The sequence below is a fragment of the Triturus cristatus genome, chromosome 3_1, assembly GCF_964204655.1.
Source record: "Triturus cristatus chromosome 3_1, aTriCri1.1, whole genome shotgun sequence".
NCBI lineage: Eukaryota > Metazoa > Chordata > Amphibia > Caudata > Salamandridae > Triturus > Triturus cristatus.
In genome coordinates, this window is record NC_140583.1 from 738,297,713 (window position 1) to 738,317,149 (window position 19,437).

At 42.5% G+C, this 19,437-nt stretch overlaps 1 protein-coding gene across 1 annotated transcript in view; it reads left to right on the plus strand.

Moving 5' to 3' along the window:
* The window catches only part of LOC146860897 (uncharacterized), a 1,545,865-nt gene that overhangs the window by 440,336 nt on the left and 1,086,092 nt on the right, over positions 1–19,437 (plus strand). The window contains exons 10-11 of the mRNA XM_085646178.1: positions 8,766–8,867; positions 18,103–18,172. Coding sequence (XP_085502304.1) covers positions 8,766–8,867; positions 18,103–18,172 — 172 coding nt within the window. The remainder of the gene's footprint in view (positions 1–8,765; positions 8,868–18,102; positions 18,173–19,437) is intronic.

A 19,437-nucleotide genomic window follows, 5' to 3' on the forward strand; every position in this document is an offset into this window, starting at 1 on the left:
ATTACTGGGAACGTACACCAACCCGTTCACGCCCCAAAAATATATGGGGTCCATTCACCAGTTGGCTTAGTTCTGTAAATGGGGACATTGGATAGTCACGTAGGCCCAGGTTCAGCTCCGCTAAAGATGTCTTACCAGTAACATGTGAAAATCTTATTGGTAGATATGGGACTGCAACGTGATATAACTATATGTCTATAAGGTACCATGGGATGGGGCTATAACTGCAATGTCTTTAATAACACAAGATAGACTACGTTTGTAACTGTGTATAAATGCAATTCATACTTTGTCAACGACACGCAAAAGGCGGTGATTTCCTTTAACGGTTTTCCTTTATTCTTCCCCCTTTCCCTTTTTTCTTTTCAATTTCATGTTGTTGTATAAAATACTTTAAACAAAGTAACATGCTATTGCTCTGTCAATCAATACATTACTAGCATTATTTATTTATTTATTTATTTTATTTATTTAAGCAATTTATTGAGCGCGCAACTACCCTGAGGTGTCTCGGCGCTATGGACAGTTTGTTAAACAAAAAAGAGAGGAGGGAGTTATTTACTGAAATAGCCATGTTTTTATTTTTTTGCGGAAGGACAACAAGGTAGGCGTATTTTTGATGTGTAGAGGGAGTGTGTTCCAGAGTCTGGCCGTGGCCACAATAAATCTTCTGTCTCCCCAAGTGACTTTCTTAGTTTTGGGAACAATTAACAGATGATCTGAGGAGGACCGTAAAGTCCTGTTCGGTCTGTAGAGGCATAGGTTTTTTAAAAAAAATTCGGGACCTGAATTGTGAATTGCTTTGTAGGCTATACACAATGCTTTGAATTTTGTTCTGCTTTTTATGGGTAGCCAATGTAATTGTCGAATGACTCCTGAGATGGATTTAAACTTGGGTGTGCCTGAGAGAATTCTAGCTGCGGCATTTTGTACCATCTGTAGTTTGTGTAAGACTTTTTCTTGTGCCTTGATGAGTAAGCCATTACAATAATCTATTTTAGACATAACGAGCGTGCTGATGAGAGTTTTGCCTGAATTAGAAGGAAGAAAGGGTAGAAGTTTCTTTATCATCCTAATCGTGTAAAAGGAAGATGAGATGACAGAGTTGACATGAGGAATAAATGATAGCTTGTTGTCAAATAAGATTCCAAGGTTTCTGACCTTGGTGACCGGGACAGGGGGGGGCTAGTTCCTCTGGCCACCAGGAAGGAGACCAGCTGGGGAGTAGGTTTCCAAAAATCATCACTTCCGTTTTCTCGGAATTCAATTTCAAACAATTATTTGTCATCCAAGTACTAATGGTAGACATTCCCTTCTTAAAGTTGTTTGCGACTAAATTACCGTTCTCATGTATTTCTAGCACAATCTGGGTGTCATCGGCATAAGATGTGAGCCGCAGATTGTGAGTCTTGATGATTTTGGCAAGGTCTGAGATATATAGGTTGAACAAAGTGGGACTTAATGATGATCCCTCAGGGACACCACATGGTAGAGAAAAAGAAGGGGAATCGTAGCTACCGAGTTTTACATGTTGGGTACGGTTGCCCAGGAAAGATGTTAATAGGGCCTTGGCTTTGTCTTTGATCCCTATGGCTGAGAGACGATTGATCAAGATGGAATGGTCGACCGTGTCAAACGCTGCTGAGAGATCCAGCAGCACCAAGACCGCGGTGCCTCCCTTGTCCATGGTTGTCCATATTTCGTCAGTTGTTTTAATGAGAGCTGCTTCCATCCCATGACCTTTTCTAAAACCAAATTGGGTGTCGTCTAAGAAATTGTTGTTTTCAATGTAGTCAGCCAGCTGAGTATTCAGCACCTTTTCTATAACCTTTGCAGGGAGAGGAAGACCTGCAATGGGTCTATAGTTATTACAGTCTGTAGGATTGAGATTGTGTTTTTTGAGTAAAGGTTTGATCACTGTCTCTTTCCAGATGGAAGGATATATTCCTGTTGAGAACATAGAGTTGCAGATGTTGGCAAGTTCAGGACCTATGATTTCTGGTATAAGTTTTATTATGTTAGGAGGGCAGGGGTCATTGGGGGATCCGGATTCGGAAGTGGAGATGAGATCGATAATGTATTCTGCTGTGATTTTTTTAAATTCTGGAAAGGAGGGGGAGGGGTTGTGATTGATAATTTGTGATGTAACGAGATTGCTTGATGAAGAGTCTATACTGGTAGTAATAGATTGTATATTTGTGGAGGCGAGAGTTGAAAAGTTGGAGTAAATGTGAATGACTTTATTTTGAAAAAATCTAGCGAGATCGTCACAGAGAGTTTGTGTAGGTGTTGTCGAAGGGGTGGTATCGGGTCCTGAAAGTTTGGTGACGACTCTATATAGTTGTTTCATAGAGTCCTGGGAAGTTTCAATTTGGTTCATGTAGAATTTGCTTTTTTCAGTTATTAGGAGGTTTTTATATTTGGATAGTGCTTCCTTATACCGTGTTTTCATTGTGTTATAGTAATTACGTCGCCACTGACGTTCTAAGTTTCTAAGTTTCTGCATTTCTGCCTTTCCCGTCTTAATTCCTCTGACAACCAGGGAGCGGATGGTATCTTTCTGTTTTTCAAGCCATTTTTTATTGGTACCAGGATGTCAAATGCTGAGTGGAGCCATTGTGTTTAGTGCATGGCTGCTTGGTCGGGATTGTCTGGAAGGTTTTGGTGGGTAGATTTAAGGTGTGATTTTATGTCTTCGGGGGAGATGCTGTTCCAGGCTTTAAAATGGGAGGGGGGAGGGAAGTTGACATGCTTGTGTGTATTATGTTCAGTATTGATGTTAAAGAGGACCGCGGAGTGGTCTGTCCATGTTAAAGGAAGAATATTTTCTAGTGAGATATGTTTATTATTGGTAAATAATCCGTCGAGGGTATGGCCAGCTAAATGGGTGGGTTTGGTTACCAGTTAGGAGAGTCCTATGGCCTCTAATTCTGAGAGTAAAACTGAGGTATTGTCATCGTTGTTAGATTCAAGATGGAAATTAAAATCGCCCAGGATGGTAAAGTTGGCTTCTCCTGCTGAAGGTTCTGCTAGGAGAGCTAGGGAAGAAAGAAATTCTGTCCGAGTGCCGGGAGGGCGATATAGTAGGATACCTTTAAATGTGTATGATTTGGTAAGTGATATAGAAAAAGAAAAGGCTTTGCAGTCTTTGGTGGGGATTGTTTCTATTTTAACAGTGTAATGGTTACGATGAATAAGTGCTAGACCACCGCCTTTTTTGTTCGTTCTATCTAATTTCTTTACAGAGAAATCATCCGGGGTTGCTGTGGCAAAATCAGGCCCTGAGGAAGGATCAGCCCAGGTCTCAGTTAAAAATAGAAGGTCGAGATTGTGATTTTCAAGAAAAGAGAATATTTCATATTTTTGCTTAGGTAAGGAGCAGACATTAATAAGTGCAGCAACGATGGTATCATTTTTAGGAATTGGTGAATGTGCATTAGTAGAAACGGGCTGTTTATTAGAGTTGGACATGTGTCGACATTTTTTGCAAGGTATTAAGACTTGAGTTCGTGTTATAGCAGAGGTAAAGCAGGGGCATGATTGTGTCTCCCTGGAGGTAGCAGCTATATTTAGTAATTGTCTGCTGGTGTAGTAGCGAGAAATAGATTGCTTAGCTGATTTAAATGGGCCAGGGGGCGAGGCCCTGGGCGTGGTCCAGGCGCGAACGGGCGCAGACGGGCTTGCCTTTGGCGCGACCTCGGCGTGCCGGCGGCGCGCCCGCTGCGCGCGTCCGCTGCGCGTAGCGAGTGCCATCTGGCTTTTGTGTAGGTTGCAAGCAGCTGATTGGAGGGCTTACCGGAAGTGCCGGTTCCTTCCTGTTGCACGTGCATCCCTCCACTCAACCCGAAAAATCGGTGGTGGACCGGGGATTGTGTGCTGCTATCGGCAGTGAGTACAAACAGGCGCAGGGTAGTTTTAAAAATAGTGAATGAACAGATTAATTTTTAAAATACAGGTGGATATGCGATTTTTACAGCGCATTGGGAAACCTTTACCAGGCGCTCCCCTCAAACTGATTAGTTGTGCAAAGGAGTGGCAGGAGCCCTTATCCAGGTGCTCCTTTTCAAATCAATATAATTCTCTCTCTCTCTCACCTTAAACTCGTCCGCTGCGCGTAGCGAGTGCCATCTGGCTTTTGTGTAGGTTGCAAGCAGCTGATTGGAGGGCTTACCGGAAGTGCCGGTTCCTTCCTGTTGCACGTGAATCCCTCCACTCAACCCGAAAAATCGGTGGTGGACCGGGGATCGTGTGCCTACAATATCAGAGCTTGGGGGCCTGATCAACAGACTTCATATTTTTCTTCAGTTGAAAAGTGGGCAATTTTGGGGCAAGCATTAAAAGAGAAGGCTGCGGGCAGCTTTTTTTTTTTTTTGTAAATCTGTTTATTTGTATAATCAGTGGTCCATCATCACAATAGAAGCAGCAAAGCAATACGTTATAGTCCATCCGTACCAAATTACTAAACTCCGTTCAGAGCTCACGATTCGCATGTCGTGGGAGGTGCCATTAAAGGATTATATGTACATTCACATAGTGGCCAAGGCCATTCATGTTGAGACTGCTTCTTGAGGGGTAAATCCCCGATTTCCTCCCGCATGCCATAATCCGTATGCAGTTGTGCCCTAAAAGCAAATTCCTACTAGATGATTTACACTTTTAATGAAAACAATCCCCCCAACAAACTACTATAGCTATTTGACAGCTCCTGGTGGAGTGGGCGACCCTTCTCGAGTTACAGTGGTGCATCCTGCTTTTGCGTGTAGGCACAGTCTCGGTGTGATGCAGCTTCTCATGCTCCCAACCCCCCCCCACAACTGGGCACACCTATGCGGGGGAAGCCCGGGGGAGGTCCGGGGGGCACACGTAGGGGGCATGCCCCCACCGCGGGCCGTCACCGCGGCACAACCCATCCGCGGGGCTGCGGTCAGCTTTAGTAGAAATCAGGCTCTTCATTATGAGTACGAAAAACAGGATGGGCGCATGCTATCGCATCACATCTCGGATAGGAGGTCTAAGAATCTTATTCGCTCAATTGAAGGGAAGGATCAGTGGATTTACACTCACCCACATGCAACGTAGAACAATTTTTAGCTTTTTATCATGACCTTTACAATTAGCCTGATCCTTTTGATGTATAAGGGTTTGGGCAATATCTTCAGGGCTGTCGGATGCCTGTCTTAGATGAGACCCATGATTTTGCTCTCCAGGCAGATATCACTTCTGGTGAAATCATGATCGCCTTGGCTATTCCTCTATCTGGTAAGGCGGCAGTAGCAGATTCTATACCTTGGAGTTTTTCAAAGTTTTAAGGATATTATCACCCCTCCATTTTTTAGTTTTAGTCAATATGTCGATGCTAGTAGGGAAGTGCCCTGTTCTTAAAATATGACCAATATTGGTATGTTCTTGAAGAAAGCCAAACCACCGGGAGAACGTGCTTCATATCGTCTGATATCCCTTGTTAATGCTGACGCAAAGATATTTGCAAAGATTTTAGCGGTTCGCACTGCTCCTCTTATGGCTGGTCTTGTTTCACAAAAGCAGTATGGTTTTTTACCTGGGCAGGACACCACATGTCACATTAATACTGCTGTGGCCGAATTTGATGTAGCAGCGAATTCTAGCATAGTTTTCAGTATCATACATTTAGATGCTGAGAAAGCGTTTGACTGTGTGAACTGGGTATAATTTTGGGCAACTATGGCTTTAAAAAGTGTTCACAGTCTCTATATGAAAAAAATCAGTGCCCAATTAGCTAATGCTGGGATTTCTTCTACTCCTTTTTGTATTTATTGTGGCACCCGGCAGGTGTGCTCCCTATCCCCGCTGTTATTTGCCCTAAACATGGAGCCATAGTTGCGCTGCTTGCACTTTAATTGATATATCCAGCCTGTTATCGCTGTTATCTCAAAATCACTAGATACGCGGGTGATGTTACAATTTTATCCTCTAATCCATCTGTTGCTCTTGACTTTTTCATTAATGCTGGTAAATTTGGAGCATTTTCTGGCTATAAGCGTAATACGACTAAAGCACAAGTCCTCCTTAACTTCGAACCTGAAGTTTCGATACTAGGGGTCTGCTCAACAGCCGTATATCTCCACATCCAGCTGACTCCAAAGATGGCTCAGATCATCAAGTTTATCTGTGCAAAGGAGACTTTGTACCTCTCATTACAATGTTGGTGGGACGTGTCGATCCCACCGGCATCTGAAGCAGCAGTCATATTGCTGCATTATGATGCCTTCGTTCTAACCGCATGGGTTGATGGAATGATTGCAGTGGTCCCGACAGGCTCCGCCTATCGGGTTGAATGTAATCCCTACAATAAGGGCAATGCCTGCTCAGGCACTGCCGTAGGGATTACGATGGCCCTATTCCTCTGCCTTTCTATGGCAGTCCGATTGCCAAGGAAAGGGACTTTGGAGGGCCCTAGAAGGGCCCCCGTTGCTCCAGTGGCCTCCGCTAGAGGCCGTGGGGGCACCTGTGGTGGCCCCACAAACATTGGTTCAGGAATATTTAAAAACATGCCTTATGGCATTGCGGCTGGTGCTGTGGCCCTTTTCCAGGCCGCTGCACAGGCCTCAATGGAAAGACACATGGAGGCGGTCGGATCCTAATTTGGCGGTCGGGACCTCCGGCTACCTGTCTGATGGTTCCTTTACCGCAAAAATGCCGGTCAGATGTTCATACAACTGACGTCGTAATCGGGCATTTAGGGTGTTGAATATGCTTCCTATTTCTACAATAGGCCGATGTAACATTATTAAAATGAACGCCTTACCTAAATTCTTATAACTAATTTGGGCAATTCCCCTGAGGGTTGCAAACTCCTTTTTTGTAAAAAGCTGATGGAATCATCATTGGTAGCTTTCTCTAGGGCTACCAGCAGGCTACGCATGCAATACGGTTTATTAAACTTGTGTACGATAAAGGGGGGTTTCTCCTCCCTGATTTTAAGCTCTATTTTTGGTCAGCATTTGCTGGATGTCTCTGTAGTTTTTTACTGATGATAATTCTCATCCAACTGTTAATTTCATATTGCGCTAGTTTCAGATTCTAGCTTGCTCTTGTACAGACTTAGGGATCCTAACTACTTTAAGCATGTCTGATTTAAGTTTGTTAAGTATACAATACATATATGGTGGAAGATCTCTGCTAAATACACTTTTCTGCCTGTGCGTCCGGACACACCGCTGTGAGATACCCCAATGTTTCCTGCTATATATAATGATCAGGTGGGCAGAGCCTGGTATTAGTACAGAGTCAACTGCTTATGACATATTTATCATCTTAATGGCGTTTGCTCATATTCTGGGCTTCATGCAACCGTTTTTTTTCAAGTTCTTACAGATAAGGGATTATTTCAAGACTGTCTGTAAACTTGCAACTTTGCGGTCATTCGGTTTGGATGTACTTACTAGTTTAATTAAAGTACCTCAGAAGTCTCTTATCAGTACAGTATTACAAAGTTTAAAAGGTGTAAGTTTCCTATTGTGACTTGGGCTGCAGCCTGCAGCACAAGCCACAATAGGAAATATGCACTTTCCAACTGCCTTAAAGGTGGTTTTATCTTAATTAGGGAAGCGGGACGCTGACTTCTTGTCGTGCGGTCACGTTTCCGACACGATGGCAGTTGGGCGCTTGTTCGACCGGCATTGTAATGAGACCCTATATGTTTCCTATATTATACACCGGACAGAATTTCAAAATGGGTTGGGAATAGTCTGGTGGACAAGACTACATACCCCAAATGTGGTTATATGACGGCTGATATTTTGCATATGTTTGTTTTCTGCCCTATGCTTCAAGAATTCTGGGAAGGTGTGACACAGCTCCCTAGATCATGTATTGGTTATGATATACAGTTCACGCACAAGGGAAGCATGTTAGGCTATAGGACGGATGACTAGTTTGGGTTGAAGCAAATGTTATCTATAATTATTTTTACTGCCAGCCTCGACCTCCTCATTATCCCCTGGCATAACCGAATGGTGGGTTTTGTTACAGCAAATCCATGATTTAGAACTCGCTGTGGCAAAATTCAGGGGGCTCCGATCTATTACAAATGTGATTGTATTTGGGCGAGATTCAGTTGGGACTCATATAGTAACATAATCCCCAGGAATGTAGGCTAATGTGCATAAATCTCCAGGTTTAGAGATAAGTTTGTTTTCCGATTCTATTATAGCCTTTTGACAATGGATAATATCTGTATTATTGGCATCTCTTATTTACTATGTTCGTATCTACCTATGCATCTCTATCTTCAGTTTTGTTTACATAATAATTATATCTGAGATGCATTTATTGATGATCTGTAAAATTTAGTTTTTTCTCTGAGCTACCAAATCATCAAATGTGTTGCATTGTGTATTGTGTTAATGGTTTAAATTGATTGTTTCTTCTCATATGACCATGTCGGACTTTATGTAGCAATAAAAAAGGAAGAAATTGCAGTAAGTTGCAGTGGATAAAAAGTAAAATCGAGGACATGAATGTTTATTTTACACAAACATGTATCATGTGTGTGCCTAATATGGGAAGATCTGTGGAGAGAAGCAATAATTGCATCAATAATTGCATTCATTCAAATATTTATCCTCTTGAGCCATGTAGCTCAAACCTTGAATATGAATTCCTTTTTGCACCCAAGGGTATCACAACATATTTAGCATTTTATAAATTAATATCCTGCATGCTAGTGTGCTCAGGTGACCTTTAATACTGAGTTTTTGAAAAGAAGATGTCATTTCTTTCTTCAGCACATTAATGGGTCATACATAATCGTTGGACAGATTGAGCAGTGTGGAACCTCAAGGACTGTGACCTGTATGAAGAGTATTCACATCACTATACGTGCAATGGTGAGTGAGACGGTCCTTTTTTTAATGGATAATTAAAAGTTAAGTAAGTGAAAATGAAGAAAAACCATCTGAGTGACCTTTTAGCAGCAGTCCTATAAAATCTGTTAGCAATACAAAAACGCTTTTCCTATGGAAACTTTGGTCCTTATTTAACTACCTACACCCACTGGCTATCGGCAATAGGTGAACTAATATCTATCTATCTATCTATCTATCTATCTATCTATCTATCTATCTATCTATCTATCTATCTATCTATCTATCTATCTATCTATCTATCTATCTATCTATCTATCTATCTATCTATCTATCTATCTATCCATCCATCCATCCATCCATCCATCCATCCATCCATCCATCCATCCATCCATCCATCCATCCATCCATCCATCCATCCATCCATCCATCCATCCATCCATCCATCTATCTATCTAACTATCTATTTATCTATCTATCTATCTATCTATCTATCTATCTATCTATCTATCTATCTATCTATCTATCTATCTATCTATCTATCTATCTATCTATCTATCTATCTATCTATCTATCTATCTATCTATCTATCTATCTATCTATCTATCTTTCTATCTATCTATCTATCTATCTATCTATCTATCTATCTATCTATCTATCTATCTATCTATCTATCTATCTATCTGTATATACTATGTACATGAATCATAAATAGGGGGACTAGGAGCCAGATTAAGGTCCAGTACTCGTGCTCCTATACTATAATTCTTTTTGCAATTTCTTTTTGCATTTGTCACCCTGAGTGGGACGGGTATGCCCAGATGTGGGTCCCGTGTCCTCCATGCCACTGGAGTCAAGCTATCCTGGCTGATGAGGGGTGAAACCCCGAAACCGGTCCAAGGATGCTTGTTTCCAGTCAAGGGAGGACCTGGCTTGGCAGTTCGGGCTGGACTGTTCCCATGAGGCACAGGTTCAAGACTGATTTGCATATGGCCATGTCTGAACTGGGGTGGCGTGGTGAGCAAAATAACAATGGATTAAACTCAGATCTGTGACTGGGGGTGAATGTTTTGCCAATGTGCAACATTCCGTCCATCATCTTGTGTGTTTTGCTGTTCGCCCTATGTGGGAAGGGTATGCCCAGACGTGGGTCCCGTGCTCACTACGCCACTGGAGTCAAGCTATCCTGGCTGAAGAGGGGTGAAACCCCGAAACCGGTCCTAGGGTGCTTATTTCCAGTCAAGGGAGGACCTGGCTTGGCAGTTCAGGCTGGACTATTCCCATTGGGCGCAGGGTCAAGACTGATTTGCATATGGCTGGATTCAAGGTTCCAGGTGGATCTTCCTTATTTGGAAGTTTTGCCCTCACTCAACCATGTGGGTGACATGCTTCATCATCAGACATTTTGCTCCTCGTTGGCCTCAAGCTATGGCAGTGCCAGCCCTACGAGGAGCAAAACGCCCAATGATGATGCATGACAGCCACATGGGTGTGTGAGGGCAACACTTCCAAATAAGGAAGATTTCCCTGAGAACCATATATTCCAACTAAACCTTTTCTTTAACATTTTTTAGCTATAGCTATATACACACACACATATATATCTGTATATACACACATATATATACACACACACATATATTCTGAAAATCTAGATGAAAATATGATATCTTCTATAACAACTATATATATATGTATGTATATATAAATATATACATATATATTTATAAATACATACACATATATATTCACACACACATACATATAAATATACAAATACGTTAAATATAAATATAGTGATAGCATTACAATTCATCAATAAATAGGTAATATATTTATATAACAAATAAATACATTTAAAATGAAATCAAGTCTTTTTAAATAATGTTAATATTTAATAAAAGGAGGCGCACCTGGGACACAAGAAGTATAGGAATAAGTGGTTCAAGAGCAACAGGGAAGAGAGACCCCAATGTTGCTGAGAGATCCAGCCATAGCCTGCGGAGCGGTTACACAGGGACACTACACACAGATTCCCCATGAGCCCTATATCCTCCTCCTCTGAACCCTCTCTCTACCAGGATCTGGCCATGAAAACTCTACAGAAGAGAAAAGTCTTTAGGCCGGCAACAACACAATTGCGTAACGTAGGGATCACACACTCTTGGGGTCATTCCTTTTAGACTGGTCTTCAAATGGAGGATAAATTACATCAACTTCGATTGTCCCAGGAGACGTGTTGTATCCTCAGAATCGACCACCCACAGAGCAAGGACTTGGAGAAAAGCAGGTTGAAGGCCGCTGAGAGTGATGGCAGCGTATCCGGGGGTATGTCTCTTAGAGAACAAGGCAAAACCAGATCTGGCTACGATTGTAATGGAGAAAGAAGTGGTTCTAGAATCACTATCTAATGAGAAACTTTCCAAAGATGCCATCTGAACTCCAGGGGAACGATAGTGAACATAGCTGGGCCATGTGGGCGGCGGGGGGGAATCCAGGGAGTGGGGAAGTGCTTTGTAGGCCACATCATGCACCCAAATAATTTGACTTCCAAGGACATGTGGACTCAACTACGGGTCCTGGACTTAATGGGGTTATTTAAATTTTTTAGTTGGGGTTAGTGTTAGTTTGGTTGGGGACCGGTACTCAGAGGAATGAGCTGGCAGCGGTAGATGATGTACAACGAGGGATAAGGCTAAGCATCAAGAGAGGATGGGTGGTGAAAGGGGAGCAGACCAGTGAGAGTCGAGTATAATCACACACAAGTACACCTAATATGACAGCCCATATAATTAGGCTCCTCACTCTCAATGTGAAGGGACTCAACAATCCCATCAAGAGGCGTGCCATACTTTTGAACCTAGAAAATTCTGAAGCAGACATCTGTCTCCTCCAAGTAACACACCTCTTATCCAAAAATTGGCATTGCCTCCCGTCTCATGCCTTCCCCCAACAGTTTGTTTCTTCCACCTCAGTTACGAAATCGGTAGTTGCTATTCTAGTCGCCAAGTGCTTCGGAGGGCAGGTAGGTTGCAAGGTAGCAGAAATAGTATGTAGATTATTGGCTTATACATTCCTTATAGGGAGACATCCCATTGCGATAGGGTCAATACACGCACCCACACAGGACAGGAAAGATTCTTTCAGGCAGCATTATCAGACGTAATGGCCACACAAACATGTGTGACATTAGTGGGAGGAGACCTGAATATAGTCTTAGACACGGACAAAGATAGATCAAGTGGTCGTTTTGCCAAAACCGAGGTTCTGTCACCGAGAGTGAGTAAGTGGTTACAGGAGATAGGGCTGGTAGATCTCTTTAGAGAGGTGCATCCCCAATCAACTCAATACTCCTCCTATGCCAATAAAACGTATGGGCAACTTGACTATCTATTGGGAACAAGAAAGATAGGTAACATTGTGAGAGATGCCGAAATAGAAGCGGCGGGGCTCTCAGATCATGATGCAGTGACTCTCACCCTGCAATTCCCCCCCAAAAGAAACATTTTGGGACCTGGCATTTGAGAGAAAGCATGCTACTTAGCCCACCAGTGATACAGCAACTTACTAAAACCATACAAGATCACTTAGACACAAACAATACTCCATACACTTCCATCTCTATGCTGTGGGAGGCGCTGAAAGTAGTGATGAGAGGGGAACTTATCGCAATTCCTGCAGCAGACAATAGAGTACACAAAGAAAAGAGGGAGCTGTTAACGGCAAAGGTTAGAGAACTCGAAAGGGTGCATAGTCGTATAGCGGTGCCTAGAGTCTGGTGCCAGTGGTGAGCGGCAAGGGCCCAACTAGCGGGTCTTGACCTAGATAGAGCAGAATACGCTGCACTAAGACTAAAACATTCATACTACATAGGTGGAGATAAAACAGGGCGTCTCCTAGCCAGCAAATCAAGGGCCCAAAGACAGCAGATGAATATCCAATCCCTTACAGCTCGTGGTGGGCGGATTTGACGGACGACAACCACATAGCAAAAGAATTTTAAATTTTTTTAAGCAGAGCTGTATAAGGGAGACATCCTAGAAGCTCCAAACATAGCTTCTTACTTAGAAGGGGCACATACCCCCTGACTAACTACTGACCAAGCCACTTCCCTTGACGTTCCCATAAGAATCGAAGAGGTTATAGTGGCAATTTCTCGTCTTAAGCCTCCCAAATCTCCGGGTCCAGATGGGTACTCTGCAGGTTTTTACAAAGCATTCTGGCAGTTATTAACTCCCATCTTAACAAGACTATTTAACTCTTTCAAGGGCCCGGGATCAATTCCCGCTAATATGCTGGCAGTGTCTATTGTTGTCATACACAAACCTGGAAAAGACAAGAAACTGAGTGATTCATACCACCCTATATCCCTATTAAATGCAGATGTCAAGTTGTTCATGAGTATCCTTGCAAAAAGATTAGGACCACGGATGCCAGCTATTATAGACCCAGACCAAAGAGGATTTATCCAAAATGGCCAGAGCAGCGACACTATGAAGCGGATCGTACACTTAAATGATATGGCCAACCACACAGACATGGACGCTCTCCCACTGACGTTCGAAGCAGAGAAAGCGTTTGATTGAGTCAACTGGAGATATCTGGAACAAACACTGATTCATTTTGGCATGGGTGACCGATTCCGGGCCTAGGTTGTGAGCTGTTATAGCCCCCCTACAGCTACAGTTCGGGTAAATGGCAGCTCATCACACTCCTTTTCTATTCAACGGGGCACCAGACAGCAGTGTCCAATGTCACCCCTCTTGTTTGCCCTGTATGTTGAACCACTAGCTCATTAGAGACATTCCATTCGGAGGGCAAAAGTACTCAATCAGCCTTTACGCCGATGATATCTTAGCTTCACTTGAAGCACCAGAGGTGTCGCTTCCGGCCTTTTTGGAAGAGTTATCTACCTTGAGTTTGGCATCCGGATTTCAGGTAAACATCGGCAAATCCCAGGCTCTTCATCTATCCAACTCACACGCGCACCTGATGGCAATAGAAAATCGATTCCCAGTGACTCAGGCTAGCAACTCTATCCCATATTTAGGGATAAAACGGGCCCCAATGATTGGGCGCACTGTCACGCTAAAATACGCTGCGCTGTCTCGACTAATCAGAGAAGACTTAAATAGCTGGAAATGCCACCATCTGTCACTTCTGGGGCATATTGCTGCAATCAAAATGTCAATCCTACCTAAAGCCCTATATCTATTCTAGAAACTGCCGGTCTCCCACCCCCCAGAAGCTTGCTCAACTTGCTCCAGAAGGAAATTCTTCTTTTTGTGGGGCCGGAACTTGACCGTGCATGAGAAGGGAACTGGGTTATTTGAGTCCTCACGAAGGAGGGTTAGGGATCCCAAGCCTGCTAGATTACTTTCTAGCGGCCCAGATGAGATATTTGGTGGAAAGGAATAGGGAAGAGTCAGAAAAGCACTGTCTATTCCAGGACAGGGAAATAGCGAGACTCCCATTATGGAGGGTACCCTTCTTAATGAAATCTTACAGGCCAGGGAGCCTGCAGAAGTACCCCATTCCTCTCCTCCATGACACCCCTATTTGAGAATAAAGATTTTCCCCCAGGCTTGATAGGCAATGCGTTTGAAGCGTGGCATCACACACCATGGAGGGCAGCAGGTCACATGTTCGACGTGGAGGGAATTATCCCCTTTGCACAACTACGACAACAGTACACACTGCTAGAGACCGAAAGGTTGCGATACTTACACGTATGACACTGGCTGCTCCATCCCACTACCTATCCGTTAGTTAGTTGTCAACTATCAAAATATGAGAAATGACTGGTCACAAAAACCACAGATAAGAAACTGATCTCTGAACTCTTCTGCTATGCTCCGTCAGCCAGCTCCCTCGCAACCTACACCTAGCCAAAAGCGTTGGGCAATAGAAATGGGGAGGGACCTGTCTAGTAAGGAATGAGGAGAAATTTACTATAGGGCCAGGCACACAGCATGCAACACATCCAGTATTGAAACAGCTACTAAAATAGCCACTTTCTGGTATTTAACACTGGTGCGCCTTAACAGGGGTAATCCTGACTGCAGCCCAACCTATTGGTGTGGATGTGGGGCAGATGGCACCTTCTTACATCTGCTCTGGGACTGCCCCAGCCTGACATCCTATTGGACAAGGATTCTAGATCAAATAGATAAACAATTCGACACACAGATCTTGCGGTTTTCAGCATACACAGTTTTGGGATTGCCTAACCCTTTAACCTACCCACTTAAGTCCCTTAAAGGGAGACAGATGGGTTTGGCCCTTGGCGCTGCACTTCAGAATATACTAGACCATTGGGGGACGCAAACAACACCTACGTATTTAGGTTGGCTTCACAGGCTATGGGTCATCTTAGGTTTGGAACGAATAACTGCCACCCTTGCAAACTCTGAGGCCACCTTCGGAGAAGCCTGGAGACCGTTTCTTACCCTTTTGTCCAGAGAGTTAGAGAGGTGACCTGCCCAAAATACCTCTGCATCCTCCGACTAACTGAAATAGAATAACATTCCTATACCAATAATATACACATAAATTGGCGATACCTCTCTACAATTGACATACATACAGTTCGCAACAGGAGTACCGGGGGGGGAGTTGGGGAATGTTAATAATATTTCATTTTGTTTAGGATAAAATCACGTTATAATTGCTGCAATGGCCGCTATAGAACTTAACTGCATTAATGGGATTGGGGGTACTTTGCATAAAGAATTTACTTCTGTTATGCAACCGTGGTGTGTTAATAATAATTAACAGATTTAAACCATAAAAAACTTCCCACCCAATTCCCCTATAAACTCTACATCCCTCTCCAAAACATTTTAATAGTTTGAAAGAATATACCACAAAAGCATTATACACACAAATAAAAATTACATTAAATAAAACATATAAAAAATGAAAAATACATCAAAAGCAAACTACTGATTTTTCACAAACATTAAACATAAAAAAACACATCCTACCTTAGTCCCCTATGAAACACACTTCTCGCTCCTAAAATGTAAACTAATTGTATAAAAAATCACTTTAAAAACATAAACACGAAAAACATACCATAAATAAATTATAAGAAATGCAGAAATATTTTAATTGATAATATCATTACCAACAATATTAAAATCTCTCAGAAAAGAATAATTTCATCTGCAATATTAAACTTGATGATATTTTTTTGACATCACAGTATTATTGAAATTATATTCTTGAGTCACAATATATTTGTTTTCTATATTTTGGGGCAATACCCTGATATCATCACCATGTACTGATTTATCCCATCCAACAACTCTTCCTAATAAGTAGACCTCTATGTACTATGTATTATTCCACAGCCTCTACATATAAATGTTGTGATAGTAAATCTATAGACCCCGGGCACCACATTAAAGACACCTGCAAACACTTTGGGGCTTATTACGATGTCAGGTCGACCGCACCATTACAATTCGAACACACATGGTGCAGTCGCATACTCCCATTTCTCTATGGGAGTTTGTGCTGCGGCCGTAAACCAGCCGCAACACAAGCTCCCATAGCGAAATGGGAGAATCTGATTAACAGAGGGATACAATAGGTGCCCCCTCAGGCCCCCAACCAGAGGCCGCAGAGAGAAGGGGGCCCTGCTAGGGGCTCCCAAAGTCACTTTCTGACAGGCTTTCTATGTCAGAAAGCCCAACATGGAAAGCCTGTCGGAAGCTGACATTGTAATCCCGACGCTAGAAACGCCATCCATTGGAATTACCGTCAGACCTCCGACTGGCTGACGGGCTCCTTGAGCCTATCAGAATCCAGCCGGAATGATGGCTGATTTCACTTTCGACCACCTGCATTGTAATGCAGCAGTCGAAAGTGAAACCCACGGTGAAACTTGGAAAGCCTCCGACCTGTGGTTGGAGGCTTTCCAAGTCTCATCATAATGAGGCCCTTAATGTGACATTGTTCCAGATAATCTCTCCTGTTTTGGGTGTATAACATTGATCTCCCCTAATCATCAAATATTACACCTGGGAAAACAGAGATTCCATGCCCCGAACAAAGGCTAGATAAATAAATATCTGGTTACAAAATACTGTATGCAAATTTCAAACTGTGACCAGTATTTTTGTGCCCAGGAAAGATTTTGAAGAACTGACGATAGTTCGAATTTTTTAAAATCTGAATCGTGGGTGGGTTGGAATACAAACTATTTCATGAATATTAATGAAGAGGGGAATGGTGTCCTCCTGCGGTCAGCACACCATCATGTCTGTAATAGTATTTCAATAAATAAATTAAACAAAGGCCATTTTCCTTATCTTTTCGTTGTTTGTTTTAGAGTTGCAGTGGTTTCATGGATCACTGCCCACTCTAACACTTTTTCAACATTACCAAAGGTCAAGGGGTCACTAAGGAACCCCTTGCCGTTTGCAAATGGATTACCATCCATTTTTGGCTTTGGTAACATTCCAATTGATTATGATAGCTATTTCTTTCGTAAAACATTGATACATACGAACAGGAATCGCTATTTTGAAGGGGCACCCACAACATGCCCCTTCCAAGTTCCTCATCTATTTCTTAACCCACTTTAGGAGTTAGTAAAAATGTAAAGACTCCTAAAATGAGTTTAGTACATTGATAATACTAGCAAGCACAAAAGGTTGCAAAAAACGCTTGAAACATTAAACCCACATGTTTGGAGCAACACATGTATTCATGGCACTGAAGTTTAAGAACATGCAATAGTGTGTATGCACCATCAGCTGCTAGCCTGATTTATGGAACCCAGTGATAATTCAGCTGCAAGTATGCATGTATGTGATTTGCATTCTAAATCTAGGTGGGTGTGCAAGGAGAGTGCAGGAGGGCTAGGGGGCAGGGTAATGGATTTCAATAGAGAGGAAGCTACTATAGCAGAGCGAGGCACAATCAGGGTTTGCAATTTGGAGGCAAAGTGACAATGATGAGAGCAATGCTAAAGATGTGCAGGAAATGTAAAATGAAGAGAAGGGTGAGGGGATGAGAGGATGCTTATGGGAGTTTGCAGAGCAGCAGAGAGGTATGGGAAGAGATTTACATCTTTAGGTTGTTTCTGCTGTTGGGTAATTAGACCTGTGACACACAAATTGACTGGGCCCTGCCTGGTTTGGAGTTAGAAGCTGTTTCTGACAGCCTGAATCACTTCTTTGGACATCTTGAAGCTTGACAGTGCCCCAATGTTTCCTTTTACATTTAACAGCAATCCTTTCTTTTGCAGGTGATAAAGGTCTGTGACTGTGATGCAGTCTACATTAATAAGGTTGTTCAGACAATGCCCTACATCCAAGGTGAGTTTGGTTGTTTTTTTTAGACTTCAAGCTATTGTATACTTATGCCACTTGAAGTGCCTCTGTAATTCTCAGGGTTATAAAGCCCTACAATCTACCTGCACTATCCAAATAGATGGAACCAGTACTTTGGAAAATGTGGCAGTGGAAGCACACCAGATGAGGTGATCATCAGGTGTGGATGTTTCTGCACCATTTCAAAGTGAACCCCAAGTTCTTTCTCCCGACCAAACTTCCCTAGCTTCATGTAAGCCTGGCTTGATGTAATAAGTGTCAGCTTGATTAATATCCTGTGCCAGAAGATCAGACCACATTACCCCAATACTGATCGACCTAAGATCGTTTCCTATTGAATCTAGAGGATTTTTTAAGTTGCCATGTATTAGTCAGAAGGCTAAGCATGAGACAGCTATGAACTACCTGGTCCACAAACAAGTTTGACAAAAACAATGGGGAAACCCTGTGTCCTGGGCATTTAGCAACACAACTACAGTGGTTCCATAGGGTACAAGAATGATTTCTTCACATCAACATAAACAATTTAGATAGTATCTTTCAATTTTGGATATCAAAGGAACACAAACAAACCAAAATTTCAAAAGAAAATGACTTCATAACTGTCAGATACAATCAGAATATTTATTTTAGTTTTTAAGGCTGTCTAAACAAACAGTGACATATAGTTCAGTGGAATAAGTGCTCTGTGACTGTGGTGATGTGAATGCATTATATACAAGTGCGGGTAAAATATTTACAAACGAACAGACTGGATTTGCAATTAGGAAAAATAAATTGAGGGAAAAGATCAGAACAAATTAAATCAATGTCTCCGGGTAGAAGGCACAAGTGCTCATCAGTCTAAACCATGAGACCTGATGTAGCTGAGCCAAAGTGTAACGCCGACGTTTCGCCCCTGACGACAGCCTAATTCATTGATGTCATGGCAGGTCTTCTTCAAGGCTAAGGGGTAGTAGACAGCCCAATTTGAGTATGAATTCCTCAGGGGAATCTCTTCCAATCGAGGCAGGAGGGCGCCTGATGAAGATCAGGGACCCACGTTGTCCTGCAAGTCGTGATTATATCAAATTCAATAGGGTCTTTTATAGTAGTCTCAGGTAACCTCTTCCATTTGAGGCTGATAACAATCAGGGACCGAAGTTGTCCTGAAGCGTGTAATTAGTAGCTGAAGTACTTGTTTTCAGCCACGGGAACAAAGTAAATAATCCCCTTTGGTAGGTGTTCAATTTCTAATGGAATGTCCTCCG